The sequence below is a fragment of the Coregonus lavaretus genome (genome assembly GCF_964263955.1).
Source record: "Coregonus lavaretus genome assembly, chromosome: 27".
Taxonomy (NCBI): domain Eukaryota; kingdom Metazoa; phylum Chordata; class Actinopteri; order Salmoniformes; family Salmonidae; genus Coregonus; species Coregonus lavaretus.
The window spans coordinates 21731329-21756847 of NC_140014.1; the positions used below are offsets into that span (position 1 = coordinate 21731329).

Consider the following 25519-nt stretch of genomic DNA (forward strand, 5'->3'; position numbering starts at 1 on the left):
TAGTCAACTATCCACTGTCCAATGCAGGTTATGATAATCGTATTAACGCAGCATTTAAAAGCTTTGACATACAAAGCACAGTAGTTAGCACGCTATATTTACTGTCAAGTATGTCAACACAGAGAGGCAAGGGCCCTGACAACATTACAGTTCACAATAGAGTGTAGCCTACCGGTAATCAAACTGATTCAACTCATCCTCATGTACTTTATAGTTATTCAATAATTTGAACAGAATTCTATAATATTCTCTGTAAAAATACTACACCCCTGCACATTGCCAGAGGTGAACAGTGGTGTTTTCTCTGTAAATTCTAGCCAGAGGTAGTGTACCTGACTGGCTTGTTTGGGCCAGGTAGATGGAAGGGACTGTGTTATTGGGTCAGTGTGATCCAGTCCTGGGTAAGCTCCTTGGCTAAACTCTCCCCCTGCTGACAATGGGCTGCACCGAACCGTTTGGATGAGAAAGGGCTAATCTCCTTAATAGATCTGTAGCTGACTACTACACCTCTTCTCTTCTGATAAATACTGGAACACCTGTCTGTCCAGGTACAGTACAGTTCTCACACCTACATGTCCTGCACGCAAGGTGAGAACCAGGAGAGGCCCAGCTTAAACTACAGCAGGGCATCTGCAGCTGCTGTCAGCTCAGATACATGTCTGTTATGCTGATGAGAAGACGAGAGCACGGAGAGGCTATGCAACAGAGGCTACACTGAGGGACACAGTCATTTAGTGTGTTACCTCTCTATGTCTAGTGTGCTATAATGTTATAGAGTTATGAGGGTCAACCTCAAGATCAGCCAGAATCTGCTCTGGTTGCAAAAAGAGTAACTAAGCAATGTGTTGACTGTCAGAAACAGGAGAAAACTCTAGAAGGGAGCAGAATCTCTGCTGACATAGAATGTGGTATCCTTAATTCAACAGCATCTCATAACCTAACACCTTGTCTATCACAATGTCTATGGAGTAGAGAAACATGATTATGCCTATCAATAATTCAATTGAAGTGTGTGTGTGTGTGTGTGTGTGTGTGTGTGTGTGTGTGTGTGTGTGTGTGAGTGAGCTGTCTTGTTTCAGAGGGAGGGTCCTGTGCTTTGCTAGAATTCTCCCCTGTGATTATGGTATATATTGACACCAGGGCTGCAGTCCCTCCCCATTCAAAGTTGGGATTTTAGCTGCACTCTATTGATTTGATTCTTTTAAAGCTGTCTCCATTTTGCCCCTAGGTCCATGCTAGCTTCTGACATTAATTATCTGTATTTGTATGCGTGTGTGTGTGTGTGTGTGTGCGTGCATACGTGTGTGTGTGTGTGCACCCACCAGGAACAAAGGGGGGGAAATGGATTATAAAGGATAGTGGGTTCCTTAGGGTGACTATGTGTTTTACTACTCTGAATGGAACTAACCAGGACTAATAATGATGTCAGATTGTACCGGTCAAAATGAATGGCTGGTCATGTATCTAAACTGCTATCATGTGTTGTTTTTAAAACTACACAGTATGTTATAGGTGATCATGAGTGAATGGTGTTATGCACTGAGTGTACAAAACATTAAGGACACCTGCTCTTTCCATGACATAGACTGACCAGGTGAATCCAGGTGAAAGCTATGATCCCTTATTGATGTCATCTGTTAAATCCACTGCAATCAGTGTAGATGAAGGGGAGGAGACAGGTTAAATACAGATTTGTAAGCCTTGAGACAATTGAGACAATTGAGACCTGGATTGTGTATGTGTGCCATTCAGAGGGTGAATGGGCAAGACAAAAGATTGAAGTGCCTTTGAACGGGGTATGGTAGTAGGTGCCAGGCGCACCGGTTTGTGTCAAGAACTGCAATGCTGCTGGGTTTTTCATGCTCAACAGTTTCCTGTGTGTATCAAGAATGGTCCACCACCCAAAGGACATCCAGCCAACTTGACACAACTGTGGGAAGCATTGGAGTCAACATGGGCCAGCATCCCTGTGGAATGCTTTCAACACCTTGTAGAGTCCATGTCCCGACGAATTGAGGCTGTTCTGATGGCAAAAGGGGGAGGTGCAACTCAATATTAGGAAGGTGTCCTTAATCTTTTGTACACTCAGTGTATATTGTTCTATGGTGTTCAGTTAGTGCAGTGGCTGTAGATGGGTGGGCGTACCTGGGATATGCTTGGCCCAGCCAATGATGACCACCAGCTCCCGGTCAGCCAGGTCACACAGCGTGGTCAGGGCCTTGATGTCACTCTCAGGCATGGTGGGGTCAGGCATGGCGTAGATCTTCTCTGGCTCGGCCACCAGCAGGTGGGACACTATCTTTGTGACTGAGGAGGAAACAGAGGTGGTCAAAACATTAGTCAAAGGTCACATTACTGTGATGCACAAACAGGTACTCTCAGATACACACATTACTTACATGGAAGAACACACAAGTACAATTGTGATGTATTCTACATTCTCTCTCTTTCTCCCGCTAACACGTAAACTAATCAATGGATTAATATGGTTGGTAGTGAATATTGATTCTCCTCACATTACTCAACATTATGTGAGAGGTTGTTACTGGGACTGCTATCTCTAAGAACCCAGTCACTGTTTAATATCGGTCATCCACTATGAGACCTGTCATAACTCAGCTGTGTCCAGAACAATGCCTGTCTGGCCTATATTCTCTATTACTGCTCTCCCATGGAAATACACCTATCCAGACAACAGGAGAGTCTGGTCTGAATAAAATTCATGCTTTAACTGAACCTGGACTGGGAGAAGGCTGTGGGGAGGGGGTGGGTAGTGAGGTGACAGGGAACTACTCACGGGGTTTTTTGGCAGGAGGGGGGAGGGTGAGGCCCAGGTACGCTGTGCTCTCTGCATCCATCCTCCTCTTGTACTTCTGTCTTCCCCCTCGCACACGGTCCAGACGCACACCTGACACATGACAAGAAGCAAGGAAACCTTTGAGCAGGAAATACAATTTCACCATTCTGACAAATAAAATGATTCAATCAATTCTACAACATAATGTTTATAATGAAAATACAACAATTATGAAACCATTTAACACAGAGTAAAGTAGTCCCACAATTAGTAAATTGTTATTGGTAGAGAGTAACACTATAATGACAAACAAACATTCACGTCTAATTCCCTGTCACACACTTAGATACCCTCTTCTCCTATTTTTTTTTACATGATCAGAATCAAAAGTACTCCTCTTGTTATAACGAGGAAGCATGAAAACTAGAAACTTGACCAAGTTGAGTTGTGAGTGTCTGCCCAGAGGAAGGGCTCTGTTCTGTTGTCTGCATGGTGAGAGTACAGTACAGGGAGTGTCAGAGAGACTGGCGGCTGGCGCTGCGTTCCCATATGTGGTCCATGCCTGGCTGGTCTACTGTGACACTGCCGAGCCTGAAGGAGCTCTAAACATAAGAATATTTAACGCAGGGTCAATGATCTCACAGACTGGCCCTCTAATTATTTAGCTTTTTGTGTGAGGCAGACGGAATACTAATGAGCAACCAGGCTGGTACCTGTGCGCTCAGCTGTCAAGGGGCCTCTGCATCTAGCCATGTAGCTACTGTAGGAGGAGTGAATCCAAGGTGTGGAGTCGAGTCACAAATTTGATGACTTGAGACTCGACTTGATAGAAAATAAAATAACTTGACACTTGACTTGGTGCCTCAAGACTCGGGACTCGACTTTGACTTGAGATGGATGACTTAATTATATGGCCAGGTTTTGTAACGTTTTGTCACTCATTTTGTGGCACAGAGTCTTCATGGCCAAAAATGATCCAGACAGTATTGCACTTGGAAACAAAACACTAGTGAAACGCACACTCAGCCCTCTGATTGGACCAGCAAACTGTCAATCAACACAGGTTGGGTGAGCTAGCACAGTGAGGTTTTGGGAGGTTGCGAGTGTGTAACTGAATGGGAAAAATATGATTGTTTATACATATTTGAATAGGCTACATATAGCCTACCATTTGTATTTCATATTTATACCTTTGCTTATTCAATCTGGTCACTAACATAGGCCTACAGTATTGCACCCAATTCTTGTTTCAAAAACATATAATCTGTGTTTAAGAACCCAAAAGTTTCAGTCTTGACTGTTGACCAATGACCAGTCATCAACATTGGCACACAAAGGCAGGCGCACATATCCAGATTAGTGACCAGAAAGCACTTGTTTCAGTTTCTCCGGTTTTGCCTGGCAATATTATATTTTCCAAAACAATAGGCTACCTGGTGATTTCATTGATCATTTCATATTTCAGATAGGCCTAGTTTGGGTGGGTATAATTATATACCTCAGTGGTACTGCACATGTCTAAAGATAGCTGTAACATCGCACGACCTTCAATACTTATGGGATGAAATTGTAACATATTCTGGCGAATTAATCACAATATTTGTGAGGAAGAAAAAGGCTACAGACAGATCATGCTTTCCATCCGATCCTGCAACCTCCGCTGCACACAGGTAGGCCGTATGATCCTGCTTGCTCTGGACTCCAGAGAAGTGACATGATATCCGTAGTTGATATTGATTGCTAACATGAATGACTTTCAGCTCAAAATGCAGGTGTTTAACGCAGTTTATTTCAGTATCTTGCATTTTGAAAATGCATCACCGTTCATGGCTGTAATGACAGGCAACATGTGCACAGCGATTGTGCGCTCATGTTCGCCCTGTGCACGCGTGCATGTGCGTGCGCGCGGGGGGGGGGGGGGTCGCAAGCTTTAAACCACGCCTTCTTGGGGGTCGCGGCGCAAAATGTTTGAAAATCACTGAGCTAGCTAACAGATTGCTGATTTGCTGAACAGCTATAGGATCGGGTGCAGCGCAAACGTCAAATTGTAGGGAGAGAGGATTGCCATAAATGAGTATGCAGCTCCAAAAATGGTTTGGTGTTCTAGAATATGAACCGTTTACTTTGCAAGCTCACCAGCAATGAGGCATCAGCAACAATTACTAGCATAGGTCTCTTGGTATGTCAAAATGGCTTGAAATTGATAATTTACTTATGAAGCTTGCATTTGAAATTTGTTGTTAAAATTACATAATCTAAATGTGTTATAGACAAAATAATGAAAAGGGCTGTCTGGTTCCTCAATAAACAGACAAAGATTTGTAGTTGAACAAGTCATTGCCTTGTGACTGGACTCGACTTGACTTGCTCTTAGAATGCACGACTTGGACTTGACTCTAGAATCGATCCATTCTACTTGGGGCTCGACTTGAGACTTGGACCTTGTGACTTGAGACTTGCTTGTGACTCGAATAATAGTGACTTGGTCCAACCTCTGGAGTGAATCCACAACCCCATACATACACTGTCTGGCTGTGTACAGGAACAGTGCTATACACCATGTGTTATGACACCGATAGATAGATAGAGGGTAGCTTTCCAATAAAACCTCCTTATTTTACCCCTCTTTCATGGGACAGGAGTGAGGCCTTATCCCTCTCTGCCACTCATAGGGGACCAGGTCCTGCACTGATACTGTAAATGTCACCAACCTCATCATAACATAAGTTATTATCTCATTATTTGATAAGAATGTTTCCATTTGGATTGTCCTTTCTATTCTATTATTTTTCAACATACACTACCGGTCAAAAGTTTTAGAACAGCTACTCGTTCAAGGGTTTTTCTTTATTTTTACTATTTTCTACATTGTAGAATAATAGTGAAGACATCAAAATTATGAAATAACACATATGGAATCATAAAATATATTTTGATTTATTTAACACTTTTTTTGTTACTACATGAGTCTATATGTGTTATTTCATAGTATTGATGTCTTCACTATTATTCTACAATGTAGAAAATAGTAAAAATAAAGAAAAACCCTTGAATGAGTAGCTGTTCTAAAACTTTTGACCGGTAGTGTAGTTAAAATATTTAATCTGCAGTGTTCCATTTATTTGATACAGCACAGTGTTTGGTGATTTAATTTAATCGTATGCAAAACATTGATGTATATTGCACATCACCCTATGCAGCCCCACAGGGACACTGTTTCACACAGCTGAGTGTGCCTGATGTATCTTAACCCTGTATAGCAAATACCTATCCATTTATCCATTACGTATAACCTAAACCCTCTAAACAAATGGATGCTAAACTAGATTTGAGAGCACCTCTGATCAGAGGTATTATCCAGTATGTCTAGCTGGTGGAGGAGAAGGAGGAGGAGAGGGAGGGGGAGGGGTTAATTTGTCAGCGCACCAAGTCCCCTCTGCTAAAATCACTTGCAGGGAGAGCACTTGCTTGATGATTTCATCACTTTATAACTGTAAAGATGGTGTCAGAGCTGGGCATTGTGTGGCCACTGCAAATGAGGCTAACACAATTTCCCCCTCAGCCTGTACTCTCGTGGAGGATGGGTTTGGATGCCCCTATGTTCGGTGATTAGAGGTCGCTGCAGGAACACACAGTGGGGGTGGATGGGGAGAAAAAAAGGAGATGATGTAGTATGTAAAGAATAGCCTTCATTCCATAGAAAGAGCTGAAACAATGGATTATGAAAACAGTAATTTTCCATTTCACCCCTTCCACTGACAGAGCCATACCCCCTTCTCCCCAAGCTAGACTGTATGCATCGGTGGCTACAGCAAATCGTATTATCTTGTAGGAGTAGAATAAGGAGATTTTATTCTACTTATATAAATTATTTGATTCCCTAGAAACACAAATCTGATTAGGATTGTCTTTCAATTTCCTGACTGACAACCCACTAACCTAATTACCCACAATTCCCAGCAGAGACCCATCATTCGCAGCAAACACTGGGGGATCATCTGATGGCTGCCACATTACAGTCACAATCACCACTTCCTCATTTCACAATTTACATCCTTCACATGTAGCATGTAAAGAAAGTGTCAAGAAATATTTGACCAGTAAATCTATTCAGGGACGAGGCCTTGAGTATGAACTCATGACAAAATGGACTCCGATATCACCAAGTCAGTGCTTGCTAGGTTTAAGTGCTTAGGAGCGTTCCGATTCAGTTTCTGCTTGTGGTACTGTAGGAGTGGAAAATTCCTACCGCTGATAACTGTGATGTCACCAAATTCTACGGTTTCTTTGGACTCTCCTGAGGAGCTCAGATACAGCCAGGTGGTATGGATGTACCCCATGAGCTGTCCCGTGGTGTTGGGCTGGGCTGGGATGGGCTGGGCTGGCTGGCTGGGCTGGGCTGGCTGGACTGGTCTGTTAAGTCATGTGGCTGTGTATGTCAGCCAGCATAAAGCCATGGTGACGAGGAGTCCGAGGTACATGGGTGCCTCTTTTAATTAGAACAGTCCCGGCCATAATTAACAGATGCTGACAGGAATCAAAGCTTGGCACTAACCTGTCTCATTTTACAGTCAAACAGGGCCATACACGGAGGAAGGGAGGACGGGTGGAGACAGTGAGACAGAGAGCAAGGGAGTGTGTTGGAGAGAGAGAGAAGTAGAGTAGTTCATTCCATGTGTCTGACTCCTCTTGGAGAAACAGAGACCGTTGCCAAGCCCACTTCGGTGAGCCATGGACCAAGCTTTGGATTGTTTGTTTGTGGCCAGTGCGTCTGTATTGTATGAGTGTGTGTGTGAATGTGAACGTGTCTGCGTGCTTGTGAACGTGTGTGTAAAAAGGGGTGAGTCCGGCCTCATCACCAGACACCACTGTGTTTTACGGCCGGCACCATCACCCGGTGGGTGGGTAAAGGGAGGGCGGTAGTGGGCGGTGAGCTCGGGTGTCAGCTCTTCAAAGCAGGGTTCAGGGGTAGAGGGCTTCTGGCCAAGGTGGCTGGCATTTGCACACGGATTAGCGGCGGGCTAGGGGCGGGGACTGGGGTCAGCTGACCCAGGGCTCCTCTTTCTCTCCAAAAACAATAATAATCCCCCTCAGAGCACACGCCTACAAAAGGGCCTGTCTTCACTCACTTTGTGTGGCCGGCCGAGGCAGGAGCCCTTATTTTGAGCCCCTCACCTGTTCTGGGTGTCTCTCCCTGGGGAAAGTGTCAGGATGTCTGGGATGGTTGGCAGTGCCAAGGGGGGCTTAGGCGGACCCTATTTTAGCTGGGAAAATCAGAAGGCCACATGGCAAGGCATGGTGAACTGAACTCTGCCTTTCAAGGCAGCCGCCCCGCTAAACCACCGTCAGCACTATTTTAAAGGGCTCCTGTTGCCAGCTTTGCATGCTTGTAACGTGTTGCAGCATTTTTTACCGCGAGTGGTGATGAGCGAGGGCAGCGGAAAAATGGTCACACATTGTCCATCCCTATCTGCTGATTGGCCCCCCAGTCTGCTGACCCCGAGGCCTACGTACGCTCTCACCACATGCTCCATCCACCTGCCCGTAGCGCAGTGGAGCTACCATACCATACTGCAGTAACATCATGCTTGGTTCACTCCCCACTCAAGACGCAGGCTCCATTTGAAGGCCAAGCTACACTATGTGGAAAAACATTAGTCTGTTCATTCTTTTACTAGGTTCTAATGGAACCAAACAATTGATTCCCCATCTCCTGAAGCACACACTCATTGGCAGTCAGTGTGTTACTAATGTGTTGGCTTGAATCGACATGTGACTCTATACTGTATGTCTGGTATTGTTATGTTTATGTATGGCTTGTGTGTATGTACAAAATATTATTGTGAGGATAACAGGAGTGCTATAATGGGATGTGGTTGATCTACCGTGCATCTGTCTTATAATAAGAGTGATATACAGGGAGGTACATTGTGTATCAGCACCATCCCCCTTCCTTTAAAACATATGTTCATCTCTGTTGTAATGCTCTCACCTGTCAGCCCAGGGAACATAACATGATCGTAGCCTTTTACAGAGAGGTAGCAGATTGCATACTGTAGTGTGTGTAGTGTGTGTGTGTGTGTGTGTGTGTGCGACGTGCGTGTGTGTGTGTGTGATAGGGCAGAGGGCATCTGCCACTGAATTATGTCAATGTAATCTCTCAATAGTATCTGTTCCTCTTTCTCTTCCTCAGCTCTGATCCCCCTCCATTGATCAGAGGAAAAACCTGTAGCCTGTGACATTTGATTCTTCTATTGATCACTTCCTCTTTTATACAGTCGGGGGAAAGTAGAGCGATTCAACTCAAGTCTCTGGCAGATCCCCTTTAAGCGGACTGCTGATCTTTGAAGATCACTTCCCTTACACTTCCCTTAAGACGTCTACAGAGATAAACTGGAGCCTTTTCCAATGGACCAAATACATGCACTAATTCCTTACCATGTACTCGCTTAATCAGTAGCGGAGGTAAAACCTTGAAATGCCTTGCGTTTCAACGGTATCAACTAATAACTTTAACATGGGCACTGAGGGAAAATTCCATTGCACTTCCAAGATCTCCCTGAATGTCTAGAAATTCAGTCATATCATAGAGAGGTTAGGTGTGTTGTGGTGCATTCAAACGTTCTGTAGTTTCGTAGAGCGCCTGACGGTAGGAAACTGCATTGCACCTTTGCTAGAGCTGAGCTGTAAAGTTATAATTAGGTGTTTTTTCCATTGACTGGATGACCTTTCTGCAGTAATGAACTCCAGAGTGGTAGCTTCAGTCACATGAGCGCTGACCATCTCCAGCCTCTGAACATGGCGTTGAGCCGATGTCTTCATAGAGCTTAGACTAGTCTCCTCCTGTCCCCATAACCAGACTCATTGGTTTCACACACACACGCTAAGATGCATTTCACATCTTTCTGTTCATTTGGGAAATGTATTTACTTCTTTTGATTGTGTTTAAAAAAACGTTTCTGGAGGTGGGAGAGAGGAGGGTGATAGGGGGACCGGGTTCCCGCAGGACTTCATATAGCCAGAAATAATCTCTACCTCCTTCGTAATATGTGGCGAAACCCACTCTGTAAAAACGAGGGTCGTTTTCAATCTGTGGATATGCTGAATATACAGAAGTATGCATTAGAACGCTGGGATAAGTCTCTCTCTGCAAATTTGAGCTATACACTCTCTTTATACAATCTCCTACTTTGACCCGAAACTGGCCATGCATTTATGGCCATCACTACCTATTTTGTAGTCTCTTATTCCTCCAGATGAAATATTGGCATACATTTTTCATCAGATAGTAATGCGACTAGTCTGTCTTTCTGGCCAAGTCTGTTTATCTCACTGCATGCAGTAAGGAGATTGTGTTACGAAGCAGAGATCTATATAGGCTACTCTGTGGCTGGAGTTGGAGACTTGAAATCACTACATCACTACATCCTAATGGGACAGGATCTACAATATATGTTCCAGTCTCTGGTGAATTAAGGGAGACGGGTGGGGTAAAAGCTGGGTATACTGCATGTCATGTTGACGGGTAGGGATTAACAAAACAACATGAACAATTATTCACATTTAATCAACAACATATTTTAAGGTATGATAATTAGGCTCCTGCTATGGAGTATTTCGTGAGAGTATAAAATAACTAATCTTGTTGTGTTTTTCTGCCACCGTAATAGAGAACATCTCCTCCTGAGTCTATCCTGTAGTACAGTGGGAGTGGAGGGACAATCATGCTTAGTCAAACATAAGCACCACTTCACCTATTTTCAGCAGCGCTCGCTCAAAAGCAAGACATAAAAAGTACAGTATGTTTCCTTAAAGAGCTCTTCCCAGCGGGCAGCTAAATAAATATGACACCTCCTCTCCATTCCCCAGCTACACTGCTCTCATTATTCATGTGTTGGGGCTGTTTGGAGAGACCAACAAGTGAGGAGGAGAGGGGAATAAAGCAGCAGTAATGCATGGGGTTGGGGCCAGGTAGGTAAGGGGCTAGGGGGCTATGGTCCGCCCCCCCCCCCCCCGGAAGGAGTAGCCCAGCCTGGGGTCTCAGGGGGCCTGGCAGGGGGGAAGAAACCGAGCCAGAGAACTCCATCGGCAGCATGTTTAATTGTCACTGAATTCCCAGTTGGCGTGACTTTAAAAAACCATCCACAGGAAGAGAGCTGAGATGTTCGGAAAACATTTAGCGGATCAATATGCCAGGGAGAGCTGAGACTGGCCGGAGTGTGTGCTCAGGGACCTAGCAGAAGCCTTTCCAGTCGGAATACTGTTACATTTCTATTACTCAGACAGTAGGATCGACCTATTCAGCATATTTCTGTCCCCAGCTCAACTGCACATGATTTACTGCTGTGTTGGTAGGGGGAGGACAGAACAGGCCAGGCCAGGAGGCTCAGATCAGTTGTCTGGCTGTGGCTGCAGGCACAGCAGGCTGCAGCCAACATCCCTCACACTGGTCTGGACTGGCATGGGCCCACTCACTGCTGCTAGATCAGCCGGGAGCTTTGAGGAGACCACTTCCTCTCAGAAGTCCTTGTTTGATGTTTCCAGTCTTTACATCCTTCTTCTATGAATGGTGTCGTTCCATGGAGAATGTTGAGATCATTTAAATAATGCTGACATAATATAAAGAGAGTGATACCAAGACAAATGGACAGACAGACACTTTCACAAGAAAAGGAGATCTCCTTACCTTCCTTGAGCATCCCCACTTTGAGACACTTCATAAAGCGGCAGGCTTGACATGACTTGCGTCTCCGTTTTGTGATCTCGCACTCGTTTGTGGCGGGACAGCTGTATTCTATGTTGCCTGAAGAGAACAAGAGATGTGGTTAGCCTTAACCGGATCACTCTTCATAAGGCAGTGTATCTTCCTATTGAGTCATAGGCAAAGGAAAAGCAAAAGGTTAAAGGTTTTGACCTTTTTTCTCTCCTTTTTACAAAAAAAGGGGGCACACATGAAGAATAAAAGTAAGCATAAAAGTATGGATACAATACACATTTTAGGGCATTGTCATTGTGTCACTGTGTAGATTTAAAACCAATAGTTACTATATATCACACAGTATTCTAGAGTCTATAATCAGTTTGTGCAGACCAGACATTGGGTATCAGCATTTGTTCATCATCTCCTGTGCAACAATCCATTACAGTAGTGTGTCTGAGGTGAGGTGAGCCGGAGGGAGGGAGGGAGAGAAGGAGACCTCCAGTCCTCCTCATGGACCCCTTCACAGACACCACCCTGGCCCCCACGCTAAATTGGCCTCATTAATTCTGAGCGTGTCCCCTCCAGGCCCCTGGAGCAGCCAGCCATCCAGCCTGCATACCCCTTCCCTTCCCTGTGTCCCTCTGCCGCCCGCTGCCTCAATAACAGGAGAGAGAGCCAGACACACGCCCCCCCCCGGCCACTTTACATAATACTCTGGCAGCCACAAACCTGTTGTTACCACTGTTGCCATTGTTGACTACATAGTGTACAGACAAGAGGCCTTATGCATTATTCAAGTCCAGCAATACAGCGTCTGATTCCGGTACAACACAATGAAAAAGGGTTTCATTGCTACATAATAAAATAGATGTTTCTGCCTGTACTGTAGCATTAGCAATAGAAAGGAAGGGCAGGATATACGATGCCATTCTCCTTGTGTCCCTACATTTTACTGAAGTCAAGTTTTCAATAAAGGGTTTCAAAATAATAGCTAGCTGCTCAAGGTCCTGAATTAGACTCATTCATTGTCCATCATTAATGGAAAAACAGAGAAACACATTCTGAGGCACAATGGAGACACAATACTATTTTATAATTCTTAAACTTGGATTATGTTCGTTAATATCTACCACAAAGCCATGTTATCTATTCAACTGTTATCTATTCAACGCTGTGTACACTTCTACATTTAGAAAAATGAACCTAAATGACTTCAATATAGACTAACATCCAGTATTATCCTGTCTAACTGCATACAGACACAGTGGTCCAGCAGCTCTCCTGCCTATAGATGAACAGCCATACCCAGACACATTGGGATTCCATCCCAACACAGCCAGCTTCTCTCTCTACTCTGACTCTCATTCAGTGTGAGAGCTGTATAATATTCCAGTAGCGTTCCCCCTCCAACCCCCTTTAACAACTTATGCAATTATGTTAACATTATTGGACATATCAAGTGGAGGGTCCCGAGATGTATTAAATAATTAGAAATGTCTCCTTTATATCTGTCTTAGAAATCATCATGCCAATTCCTCTCATCTCTTTGGAATTGGGGTAAATAAAGGTGTGAGGGAAAGGGAGTGATGAGGTATGATAGTCTCTGTTCCTGTTGTCTCTGTTGTCATAGCACAACCAGACCATAATAATAAGCCAATATATTTCCCATCTGTTCACAGGAGGCAATCAGAGTAGCCGTCTCTGGTATCTATAGGCTGTTACTCTGCTATGGTTGGTTCTGTATGATACTGTATCAACTGCAATACTTTGGCACCTTTCTACAAACCCCTTATGTCTCAAGAACCTTCCTTTAAAATTCATTTTATCCAATGCATTTTTTGCTTGTCATTCTCCTAGAATCTGGGCTGTAGATTTATCATATTGATTAAACCTCACGATATTGAACATGATATAATTACTTAAAAACCTAGTATGATTGCGTTGTTGGCAGATGTATATGGTATGCTGCCTGCCTGCCAGACAAACACTGCAGAGCTGACCCTGGTCCCTGGCTAACCCACAGGATGCTCATGTTGACGGGGGAGACTTCTCCCTCCACTACACCCCCCTCCACTTCCCTTCCCTCCACACCGGGGGCGGGGTGAGACACATGCACAAGGCACACCTGAAAGCTAACAAACCGAGACCATGCTCTAACAACACACACTCATACTCTCTCATTATACACTCACATTACAGCAGCACAGGCCAACTCATGTGCTGCCTCAAAATATATATATATATATATATAACAAATACTGGACTGGTTAACCTGTAGTGACGTTTATACAGTGAGGGAAAAAAGTATTTGATCCCCTGCTGATTTTGTACGTTTGCCCACTGACAAAGAAATGATCAGTCTATCATTTGAATGGTAGGTTTATTTGAACAGTGAGAGACAGAATAACAACAAAATAATCCAGAAAAACGCATGTCAAAACTGTTATACAGTTATTTGCATTTTAATGAGGGAAATAAGTATTTGACCCCCTCTCAATCAGAAAGATTTCTGGCTCCCAGGTGTCTTTTATACAGGTAACGAGCTGAGATTAGGAGCACACTCTTAAAGGGAGTGCTCCTAATCTCAGTTTGTTACCTGTATAAAAGACACCTGTCCACAGAAGCAATCAATCAATCAGATTCCAAACTCTCCACCATGGCCAAGACCAAAGAGCTCTCCAAGGATGTCAGGGACAAGATTGTAGACCTACACAAGGCTGGAATGGGCTACAAGACCATCGCCAAGCAGCTTGGTGAGAAGGGGACAAGAGTTGGTGCGATTATTCGCAAATGGAAGAAACACAAAAAAACTGTCAATCTCCCTCGGCCTGGGGCTCCATGCAAGATCTCACCTCGTGGAGTTGCAATGATCATGAGAACGGTGAGGAATCAGCCCAGAACTACACGGGAGGATCTTGTCAATGATCTCAAGGCAGCTGGGACCATAGTCACCAAGAAAACAATTGGTAACACACTATGCCGTGAAGGACTGAAATCCTGCAGCGCCCGCAAGGTCCCCCTGCTCAAGAAAGCACATATACAGGCCCATCTGAAGTTTGCCAATGAACATCTGAATGATTCAGAGGAGAACTGGGTGAAAGTGTTGTGGTCAGATGAGACCAAAATGGAGCTCTTTGGCATCAACTCAACTCGCCATGTTTGGAGGAGGAGGAATGCTGCCTATGACCCCAAGAACACCATCCCCACCGTCAAACATGGAGGTGGAACCATTATGCTTTGTGGGTGTTTTTCTGCTAAGGGGACAGGACAACTTCACCGCATCAAAGGGACGATTGACGGAGCCATGTACCGTCAAATCTTGGGTGAGAACCTCCTTCCCTCAGCCAGGGCATTGAAAATGGGTCGTGGATGGGTATTCCAGCATGACAATGATCCAAAACACACGGCCAAGGCAACAAAGGAGTGGCTCAAGAAGAAGCACATTAAGGTCCTGGAGTAGCCTAGCCAGTCTCCAGACCTTAATCCCATAGAAAATCTGTGGAGGGAGCTGAAGGTTCGAGTTCCAAACGTCAGCCTCGAAACCTTAATGACTTGGAGAAGATCTGCAAAGAGGAGTGGGACAAAATCCCTCCTGAGATGTGTGCAAACCTGGTGGCCAACTACAAGAAACATCTGACCTCTGTGATTGCCAACAAGGGTTTTGCCACCAAGTACTAAGTTATGTTTTGCAGAGGGGTCAAATACTTATTTACCTCATTAAAATGCAAATCAATTTATAACATTTTTGACATGCGTTTTTCTGGATTTTTGTTGTTGTTATTCTGTCTCTCACTGTTCAAATAAACCTACCATTAAAATTATAGACTGATCATGTCTTTGTCAGTGGGCAAACGTACAAAATCAGCAGGGGATCAAATACTTTTTTCCCTCACTGTAGCTCAAGGGTTGATCCTCAGTGACAAATGTCTATTCATGTCTATTCATACAATCAGTCAGTCAAGCATTTGATGGTTTTATATATACCCCGAACCAGAACGCTGGGTTCATATTTGGTTTCAAAGGTTACAGTATTAAACAAATAACATCAAAAATATTTTCTTCTCTCAATATTTTTCTGTCTCAATTTATTTTATGGCTTTTCAGGACCTGTGCCAGGGCAGTGAGGGGAAAGTCAGGTCCTGTAAGTAAATTACAGTAAAATGGCAGGTATTTCTCATCAAAATCGAAACTGACTTTTACAGGCTTACTGTCAAGGTCTATTACTTCATATAAAAAAGAGGGCCACTGAGTTCAGTTGGTTTTCAAGCAATTTTACACTTGGGTTCAAAATGAGAGAAAAAGAAGGTTCAATAACAGATTGATGTTTTTGATTGGCAGGGCACGCGAGGTGCGGGACGGGTCTGTGATTAGGGAGCTATGAGAACAGGAGTATTTCCGGGATGGATGCTGATCTAGGTTGACGTTCATTTGGGCCTGGGCTTGACTAATGGATCTATCTCCATGTAAGAGTTCAGGGGGCTTTTCATTGGATGAATATGTGACAGAAGATGGATTTGCCATTCCCTCCTGTCTAAAAGGTAGGGGCATCAGGTCTCTTTTACAGAAGTAGAACGTAAGGAAGTAGAGGAGAGAAGAGAAATGAAGCGTAGGCAACGCTAAATGAAGCTAGGAACCCCAGGTTAAAAAACAGACATTTCTGGAAAATATTCCGTGCAGACAAAGTCAACTGTGTGGTCACTATTCTCAAATTGTTCTCAGATTAAATGCATTTCATTGTGTGCTAAAGATCTCAAGGGAAAAAAGTCCATTAGCTTTAGTGTTATTGCTTAAAAACAATGTGATGAATGAGTGTAAAATCCACGTCTTCTGTGTTGTTCTCATTAAGGGATGTCGTCTCACACCCTCCACCCTGGATAGACAGCCTCATTATTTCTTTAAAGAATCAGGTCTCATCTACTGCAACCTCTTCTTCATCCAAGGGCTTTATGTCCCACTGTTTACTGCTCCCTCTTCCTCCTCCAGTCATCCTGTGTGGTTTTCATTATTTCAGAGGCTTTCACCCTCTCCTCCTCCCCCTCCCAAAAAGTCGCATGGTCCTCCTCCCTGTCCTGTTCTGCCTGGACTGGGACCCCTGTCTGATTATTATGCCATTAAGCCTCTCCTCCTCTGAAAGTGCGCTCGGGTCCCTCTCCAATCTAAAGAAGTCCTAGGTTTTTTTTCTCCCTCCTTTCCGTGAAATTACCCAGCGTGCGACGCGTGCCTGAGTTTCTAATTGGCCCTGCTCTCCCTGGAGACAGCCCCCTCCCTTCCTCCTAATGAAAAGCCTCGGCCTTAATTACACTTTCCAAACGCTGATTGTTATTGACAAAACTCCTGTGGCTCGGACAAACGACGGCAGATTAGCTCCATTACAGGCAGCCCTCCAAGAGGAGAAAGCGAGGGATTTCAAATCGACAATGCAAAGTGAGGGAGGAAAAAAAAGAGACCTTTCAATTTTTCTTTTCATGTACCTCTCTCTTAATCGTTTGGGCCATTGCTCCACTTAAGACGTCTCTTTCTTCCCAGATTGATATTTTCTGTTCTATTGTGTGTCGCCATCAATGTTTTGTAGCGAGGGGACAAAAGCACATTTATGTTACTTGAGAGAAAATGTTCATCTTATGTCAATAGACAGGATAGCTGATGGCAGCATGGGTAAACAGCAGGATTTGGCCTAATACTTCTGTTTGCCTGCAAAGGTACATAGACTGTTTAAAGCTGATAGGATTTGGGATGTCCAAAATCAACACCTAGGCCTACTAGACAGCCTGCACTCCATAACCTGGGAGCAATAATGGCATTTTAAGGGGGGTCATTTTTCAAGAAGCTAAGGACCTAAATTGAGATGTACAGACCATTATTTCTACAGAACATATTTGAGGCATATACAATGACAAAAGTTCAAAAAATAGAATAAATACATTTGCCTCCTTTGCAAGATAAATACAGTGCACTCAGTGACAATTGTGTTGTTGTTTTGGCTCTGTACTCCAGCACTTTGGATTTGAAATAATACAATGACTATGAGGTTAAAGTGCACACTGTCAGCTTTCATTTGAGGGCATTTTCATTCATATCGGGTGAGCTGTTTAGAAATTACAGCACTTTTTGTACATAGTCCCCCCATTTTAGGGGACCAAAGGTATTGGGACAAATTCACTTATATATGTATTAAAGTAGTACAAAGTTAAGTATTTGGTTCCATATTCATAGCACGCAATGACTTCATCAAGCTTGAGATTCTACACATTTCTTGGATGCATTTGCTGTGTTGGTTGTGTTTCAGATTATTTGGTGGCCAATAGAAATGAATGGTAAATAATGTATTGGGTCATTTTGGAGTCACCTTTATTGTAAAAAAGAATATAATATGTTTCTAAACACTTCTACATTAATGTGGATGCTACCATGATTAAGGATAATCCTGAATTAATTGTGAATAATGATGAGTGAGAAAGTTAGAGGGATAAATATCATATCCCCCAAAATGACCCCTTATTTATTCTTATTTTTTGCACTGACTCTCTTGCACAGGCACTGGACTCTAACCACACACTCACAGATACTACACTGACACTCCAACACACACACATACAAAACACACACATACACACAGTACCATTCACATTATTCAGACACAGTGCTGCTACTCTCTATTTATTATCTATGCATAGTCACTTTACCCCTACCTACATGTACATATTACCTCAATTACCTCAACTACCCCGTACCCCTGCACATTGACTCAGTACCGGTACCCCTTGTATATAGCCTTGTTATTGTTTTAGTTACTATTTTCCCTTTAGTTTATTTAGCACATTTTTCGTACTCACTTTTTTGGCATTGTTGGTTAAGGGCTCGTAAGTAAGCATTTCACGGTAAGGTCTACACCTGTTGTATTAGGCGCATGTGACACAACATTTGATTTGATTGGAAAATGCTAACCTCCCATTATTGTATTGGTGAGAGGTTAGCATGATATTTGTGTGTCTGTAACTTTCTCACTCGTCATTATTCACGATTCATTCAGGACTAGAAGAAGTGGCGCCGGAGAAGACGGCTGCCGTTTTACAGCCCTCTAACCAATTGTACTATTATGTGTGTTTTTTCGCGTTATTTGTAATTTATTCTGCACATAATGTTTCCCCGGAGCGCCAAGTCTAGGTCCAAAAGGCTTCTCAACAGCTTCTACCCCCAAGCCATAAGACTCCTGAACAGCTAATCATTGCTACCCGGACTATTTGCACTGCCCCCCCACCCCATCTTTTACGCTGCTGCTACTCTGTTTATTATTTATGCATAGTCACTTTAACTCTACCCACATGTACATATTACCTCAATTAAGTCGACTAGCCGGTGCCCCCGCACATTGACTCTGCACCGGTACCCCCCTGTATATACCCTCCCTACTGTTATTTTATTTTACTGCTTCTCTTTAGTTATTTGCTTTAATTTTTTTTACTTAACACTTGTAAGTAAGCATTTCACTGTAATGTCTACACCTGTTGTATTCGGCGCATGTGGCAAATACAATTTGATTTGATTTGATTTGACTATCCGTAATCATTGTAGCATCCACATTAATGTAGAAGTGTTTAGAAACATATTTACAATAAAAGTGACTCCAAAATGATACAATACATTATTTACTATTCATTTCTAAATGGGCACAAAATAATACAGCCTCATTGTTTTTATTGTGTTACTATTTCCTTTTTATTTAGCAAATATTTGTCTTCCTTTTTTAGCTCTGCATTGTTCACTCTAGTCTACACCTGTTGTATTCGGCACTTGTGACCAATACAATTTTATTTTATTTTAATCTGAAAAACAACCAAAACAAACCATATAGCTTCATGTAATCATTGTGTGCTAGGAATATGGGACCAACTACTACACTTTTGAGTACTTTAACACACATATACAGTAAGTGAATTTGTCCCAATACTTTTGGTCCCCTAAAATGGGGGGACTATGTACAAAAAGTGCTGTAATTTCTAAACGGTTCACCCAATATGGATGAAAATACCCTCAAATTAAAGCTGACAGTCTTTAACCTCATAGTCATTATATCACTTCAAATCCAAAGTGCTGGAGTACAGAGCTAAAAATGTCACTGTCCCAATCCTTTTGGAGCTCACTGTATGTTTCCCTTACTGCATGACATTACTATAGCTAAATATTTCATTTGCCTCCTGTAGTTTTCATTTTAATTTCTCCCATTCTTAAGCAGACTGTCTGAGCTTAGGCAGGGGCAGCTGTGCATGTTGAGCAGTGATTTTCCCTGGCTCAATAATATCTCCCTCCATACCGTAGGTCCCACTGATTAATGTAGGACAGAGCACACAGAGAGACACACAGTGGGGGGCCTGTCATTGTCTCTCTAATGGGAACCTGTGATACAGCATGCCATGCAGATCTGCACTCGCACCCTATTCCACACACACACACACACACACACACACACACACACACACACACACACACACACACACACACACACACACACACACACACACACACAAACACAAACACACAAACACACACAGGACAGGAATAATCAAGCACCTGCTTTGGACCCCACCCCCACAGTCTTCTAGTCAAACAGCACAACCACTCCCACCAAACCTGCCCCCTGATGATGATGTCACGACCACTGCCCCTACCTACCCAGCAGATGATGTCATCGCGAGCGACGGGCTAGTGGCCTGTCCTGTGTGTGGCTGTCCATTGTGTATGTAGCCCCTGTGGACATCTGTTGTCTCATACTGTGCTGCACTGCATGTGATTCCCCTCACTATTAATGAAGGTCCCCTGGGTGTCATAGCAATATAGGCCATTGATAGCAGCACAAATGGAGGCACCAGCCTTTCAAACATATACCTTTTCCCAGGGAGATAAAGGGAAATTATGTAAATGAACACAGCTACATTATGAGATAGTAGTTTAGGGCAGTAGGTGATTGTGTTCGGAGCACCACAGGGAGATACAGTACATCTTCTAGTGTGTGTTTTATGCTGGAGGAGGAGAGGTAAAACCCTGTATGGAGTGTATTGTTCTGTCTGCAAGTGGGGCAGATCCCTTGTACTGAGTGTGTTTGTGCGTCTGTGGGGGGCGTGAGGGAAATACCTTGTATTGTCCTTTTAAAGAAGGCTTTGCAGGCCTCACAGGAGGCCACGCCGTAGTGATACCCAGAGGCTATATCTCCACAGACCAGGCACAGCCTCTTGGGGATGGAGTTCAACATGTATTCGCACTTAATGGGCGAGTCCTCCATGATGGTGCTAGAGCAGTCGTCATATCGCTTGCGGCAGGCACCGGGGCCCAGCCCGCCGGGCGTGAACATCGGCGGAGAGTCCAGGCCGTTGGAGTGGCTGTTCATGGCGCTGACATAGCCGCCGCTGGCGTCCGAGTTGCCGCTGGGGCTGTGGTGGCTGACCGTGTCGATGACTGAGGAGGGGCTGGACGGCTCTGTCTTGATGTAGGACCCACAGCTGGAGGGCAGGTGCCGATCATCAGCAGCCATTCTATTCAGCAGCCTGGAGAAGGGGAGAGAAGGAAAGGAGAGGAGAGGGTCATTTGCACGGTTTGTCAGACTACAGACATGAACAGTTTCAGATCGACTGGCGCTACCCACAAAACAAAATCTATACATATTGTCTAATGATACAATGACAGCTACAGAGAGAAAACACATCTTTGCACAATTTGACTGTGGGAAACCCCCCCCACCCCCCGTGTTTTCCTAACCATCACCATGAACCAGCCAACCAGGTGGGTGGATCCTAAGCGCCTCATTAACCCCACACTCCACCAGCCGTGAGAGACAGAACACACAGGTGCAATAAACACGCTCAGCACTGACCACACTCATTCTGCTTTAACACAGGAACACAGCCACAGCTAACACAGGATGGCTCCATGACTGGGACCCACATTTAAGACTGGGGTAAAGAAAGCCAGAGGACAGAGAACATACCTGGAGTAGGCTCCTTGAGTCAGCAGTCAAGCAAAAAGAAACATGATGGCAAAAGGATATTGACTTTGTTCACTGTCTGGTTAATAACATAATTTTGGAGTACATCTCATCTGATGTTGTGCCTGCCTTGAGTAAAATAAAGTGCAGCCTCTGGCTGTGTTAATACAATGCAGCTTCAAAACCCCAAAACAGCTCGTTGTCCATACGATTTTATTTATGTCTCCTTCCACCACATTTAAAGTGGACTGGGAGAACAGTTGATAAAAAACAACATTGCTCTCTTCTAGCCTGGTCTTTTCCTGGGCAAACAGAGTGAATTGAGGAGATAGAGTGCTATGAGAGAGGGATAACCTCTACGTTTTCTAAAGGTTGTGTGGACACAGTGACGTCAGTGTCGTGGCAGGGTCACACACACACCTCTGCACTAGGCACCACTCACAAGGTGAAAGGTCGTCTGCACTCGCCCACCTTCATGAAATTGAGCCTTGCGTGACTTATGCAAATGCTAACAGCAGGGTTCCTGGTTGAGTGGCAGCTAGACAGTCCAGGTTCTGCCTTAACACATTAGTTCCATTAATATATTGCCAACTAACGGTAATGTTTACATAGTTTACATGTCAGTTTCCCATCAGCAGCGCAGAGAGAGGGTAGACACTCTCTACCAGTACACCTAAAGTCTCTATCAGGATTTATCCATGGCCGGATGTCTCAGAGTGCTACAGAGCGCAGAGAGGGAGAGACAGAGGCCTTTTCCATATCCCCATCGGCCAGCCGGAGAAGGGCCGGGCCAGCGGGGATAGCTGTCTCTCTCTCTGGCTGATTTAATTGTAAGGGTGGGTGACGGTAGGGTTGAAGCCCAGGGGTCAGCAGGTCAACCTTATTTTCTCACCCTGGCTTCCTGGGCCCGTGGAGATGGGGGTCAGTGTGTCAAATTAAATCTCATTCCCGGGTTTTCCCATGTATATTCATCGGAGCTCCAGGTGCCCACCACCTCTGAAAATTCACAAAAAGGTTAAATGCTAAAATAAATATTAAAAAATGCCCCCTGTTAAAACCGCTGACCTTGTGGAATAAGCCCTTTGGCTGAACACTCCTGGAACTTTTTTCAATATAGAACGTACACAATATAAAACCCATAACCACCCTTTTTACTAGGGATCATGGCACTCAATTTATAGTATTTCTCACAGTAACTTTAAAAACAAGTTGGACAATACCTATAAAAAAAACATTGAAAAGGTCAAAGTAAAGCCAAGGAAGTTTCAAGTTTTTTTTCTCTCTTCGTGTTTTAAGGAATATTTAGTATTTCAAACAGATTACTCTATGTACTCTTAAAAAGTGAGAGCAAAATAAGAAAATAACAAGATAATGAAATACAAAGCTCCATCTCCTTGATGCTTTTTAACATACATGTAATGTCTTCGTTTAAATAACTCATGTGGGTTCCATCCACATAAATGAATGAAAGGAGTCTATTCATCTGCTTTATGTTTCAGACAGCTCTGTGCACCTGTGTGATAGGACACCTGCACTCGGCTTATTAAAGGCTCTATATTAAAACGGCAGCACGCCGTTAGATGGCTCTATTTAGCTTTTATTTCACAAATTCAGAGTAAGCTTAACCCCAGTTCAAAGGTCAACTCCAGGGTGACACTTAGCATAATTGCATAAGTGTCTAAACTGTTTCCCCTCCAGCTCTATGTGGTCATTTATAATAAATGTTCTGGCTACAATTCCCTTAACTCATTCCGCAATGACACATTATGCTAGTGCTCTGCGTATGTTTTTAACAAGGCTGGTTATATTGATTAATGACATTGAAAGAATACTAACCATTTGAACCTAGTGTTCATTCTTAAAATATTTCCTTACATTTCTATAAATATTATTCTTCTCAAATGGGACAGGTTCTTTTAAAATCTATAAATACTATTAATAATATGGCAAATAAAATATTAACATAAATAATTTGACAGCAGGAATTGTGTTAATATAAATACAACATATGGACCAGGTGCTAATTAGGATGTATCCCAGACGGGGCATAAAATGAAGAGGTCCACTGAACTGATCAAGACCCAGGTATGTTGTGAAAATCCATAGTTCTGTCTTCCTCTCAAGTACAATAAGTGTCCTTCTCATTCTGCTGCACACTGGAGGCCTGCATGTCAAATATCTCTCCCTCCCTCCCTCCTTTCTTTCTCTTTGTACCAATCAAAATTCATGCTGAGTGGTGGGTTATGGGCCCACAAAAGCACACTGCGCAGTTTGGTTTTAATCAGATTCCACCTGGTCCTCCTAACAGCATTTCAGATCCCTAATATTGTTCCACTGCTGCTGCCGTGACCAGGATTAGCTGCCCTAATGATCTCCGAGCCCAGCTCCTCTATCGCTCTCTGCTCCTCTTCTTCAGGAGGAGAAGGAACTAAGGAGCACTCGTCCTCATGTCTCAGCCCTTCCCTTCTCTGCCTGTGCCTCCAGCTGCATTCTGAACACGGCCTGAACGTTCTGAACACTGTCACAGGAACACGACAGAGCCTGGAGAAACTAATTGGGCCAATTTGTAGGTATTCCTGCTGTGAGCTCTATGCTGACTTCTGTAGCGTGCTAATGTCTGAACTGTACTGAAGTGTTCAACACATACACGGACAGACACTCAGACATTCTGTCTCTCTTACTCACTTTAGCATTCCCTTTTTATATGAGCACATTACACAACTCGAGTGCTTGTATTAAAAGCTCAACTCAAAATCGGACAAAATGTAAAATGTGTACTCAAACGATTCGTCCTGCGACAGACTTTTACAATGGCATGAGGAGATCATTTTAGAATGTACTTTTCACTCTCTGAGCTGTGGGCTGTGGCATGCCAAAAACCTGGTTTGATAGCGTTGGCTAACCTCATCCCAGCCCCCAACCCCTCACCCTAAGCAGATGGGGGATATGGGGGGGGGGGGGTGATGGTGATATCAGATGCCCCAGTAGGGGCAGATCTGCCTGGAGGCCCTTGGGCGATGTCCCTGATAAGCTACTGGCCCCAGAGTCAGTGCAGGAGGAGGAACTCAATTAGCTCCTGACAGACCGTCTCAGCCTCGCTCAGCCTCCCGCTAACACCAGAGCCCACTGGCAGCTGCCATGGTGACCTCTCCTCCAGTGGCCACCGCCACCTCTTACTGCTCAGCTGACTGCACGGCTGCATGGAGGACGACTCATTTAGGGAGATGGGAGGGAGGCCCGACTGACTGAAACCAGAACCACAGGCTGACTGGCTACAATCATTGGAATACAGACGTGTCTCTAAACATCATCTATAGGATGGGACGTTTCTGAAGGGTTTCTGTATTCACATGGGGCCATGTAAATGAAATGGGATAGGGGGGTCAGAGCTTGGGGGGAGGGGGGTGTATGGGGAACCACGTGAAATATGGAGAATGCCTTTCTATATAACTGGGTCCAGGTTAATGACCCTCGGAGGAATGGGGACAAAAGACGCCTGGGACAATTTTGAGTGTGTGTGTGTGTGTGTGTGTGTGTGTGTGTGTGAAAGTGGGGAGGGGGAGATGCATCTGAGTAACTGTAAAAGGAGGCAGTGGTTAGTATACTGGCTAGAGGCACTCCTTGCACCCCATAGGGACACATTTAATCTGGGAGAAACTCCACATTTGGGATTTTCTCATTCATTAGTCATGCTCTAAACAGATAGAGGAAGGGCAGGGTGGGTGTAGAGGAGGTGGGAGGGGGGAGGCCTCTTTGTTAACGGACACGTCGCCTGACAGAGATGTATGATGTGCTGTTCTATAGAAGAACACTATAGAGGAATAAGAGAGGAGACAGACAAACAGAAAGCGAAAAAGAGGGTGAGGCACAGCTACAGAGAGAGAGCGAGAGAGAGAGAGAGAGAGAGAGAGAGAGAGAGAGAGAGAGAGAGAGAGAGAGAGAGAGAGAGAGAGAGAGAGAGAGAGAGAGAGGGAAGGGATGTTTATGCGTGCTTATGGAGAGCGGCACGGGCCCCAGATCAATAGTCCGTAGACCAGGGGATGGG

General features: G+C 44.1%; 1 protein-coding gene across 1 annotated transcript in view; it reads right to left on the reverse strand.

Annotated features, from left to right (window-relative positions):
* Nucleotides 1–25519, reverse strand: part of LOC311102631 (steroid hormone receptor ERR2-like) — a gene marked incomplete at both ends in the record, with an annotated part of 52156 nt that overhangs the window by 16685 nt on the left and 9952 nt on the right. The window contains 4 exons of the mRNA XM_084144000.1: nt 2146–2307; nt 2798–2908; nt 11484–11600; nt 20628–21037. Coding sequence (XP_084000126.1) covers nt 2146–2307; nt 2798–2908; nt 11484–11600; nt 20628–21037 — 800 coding nt within the window. The remainder of the gene's footprint in view (nt 1–2145; nt 2308–2797; nt 2909–11483; nt 11601–20627; nt 21038–25519) is intronic.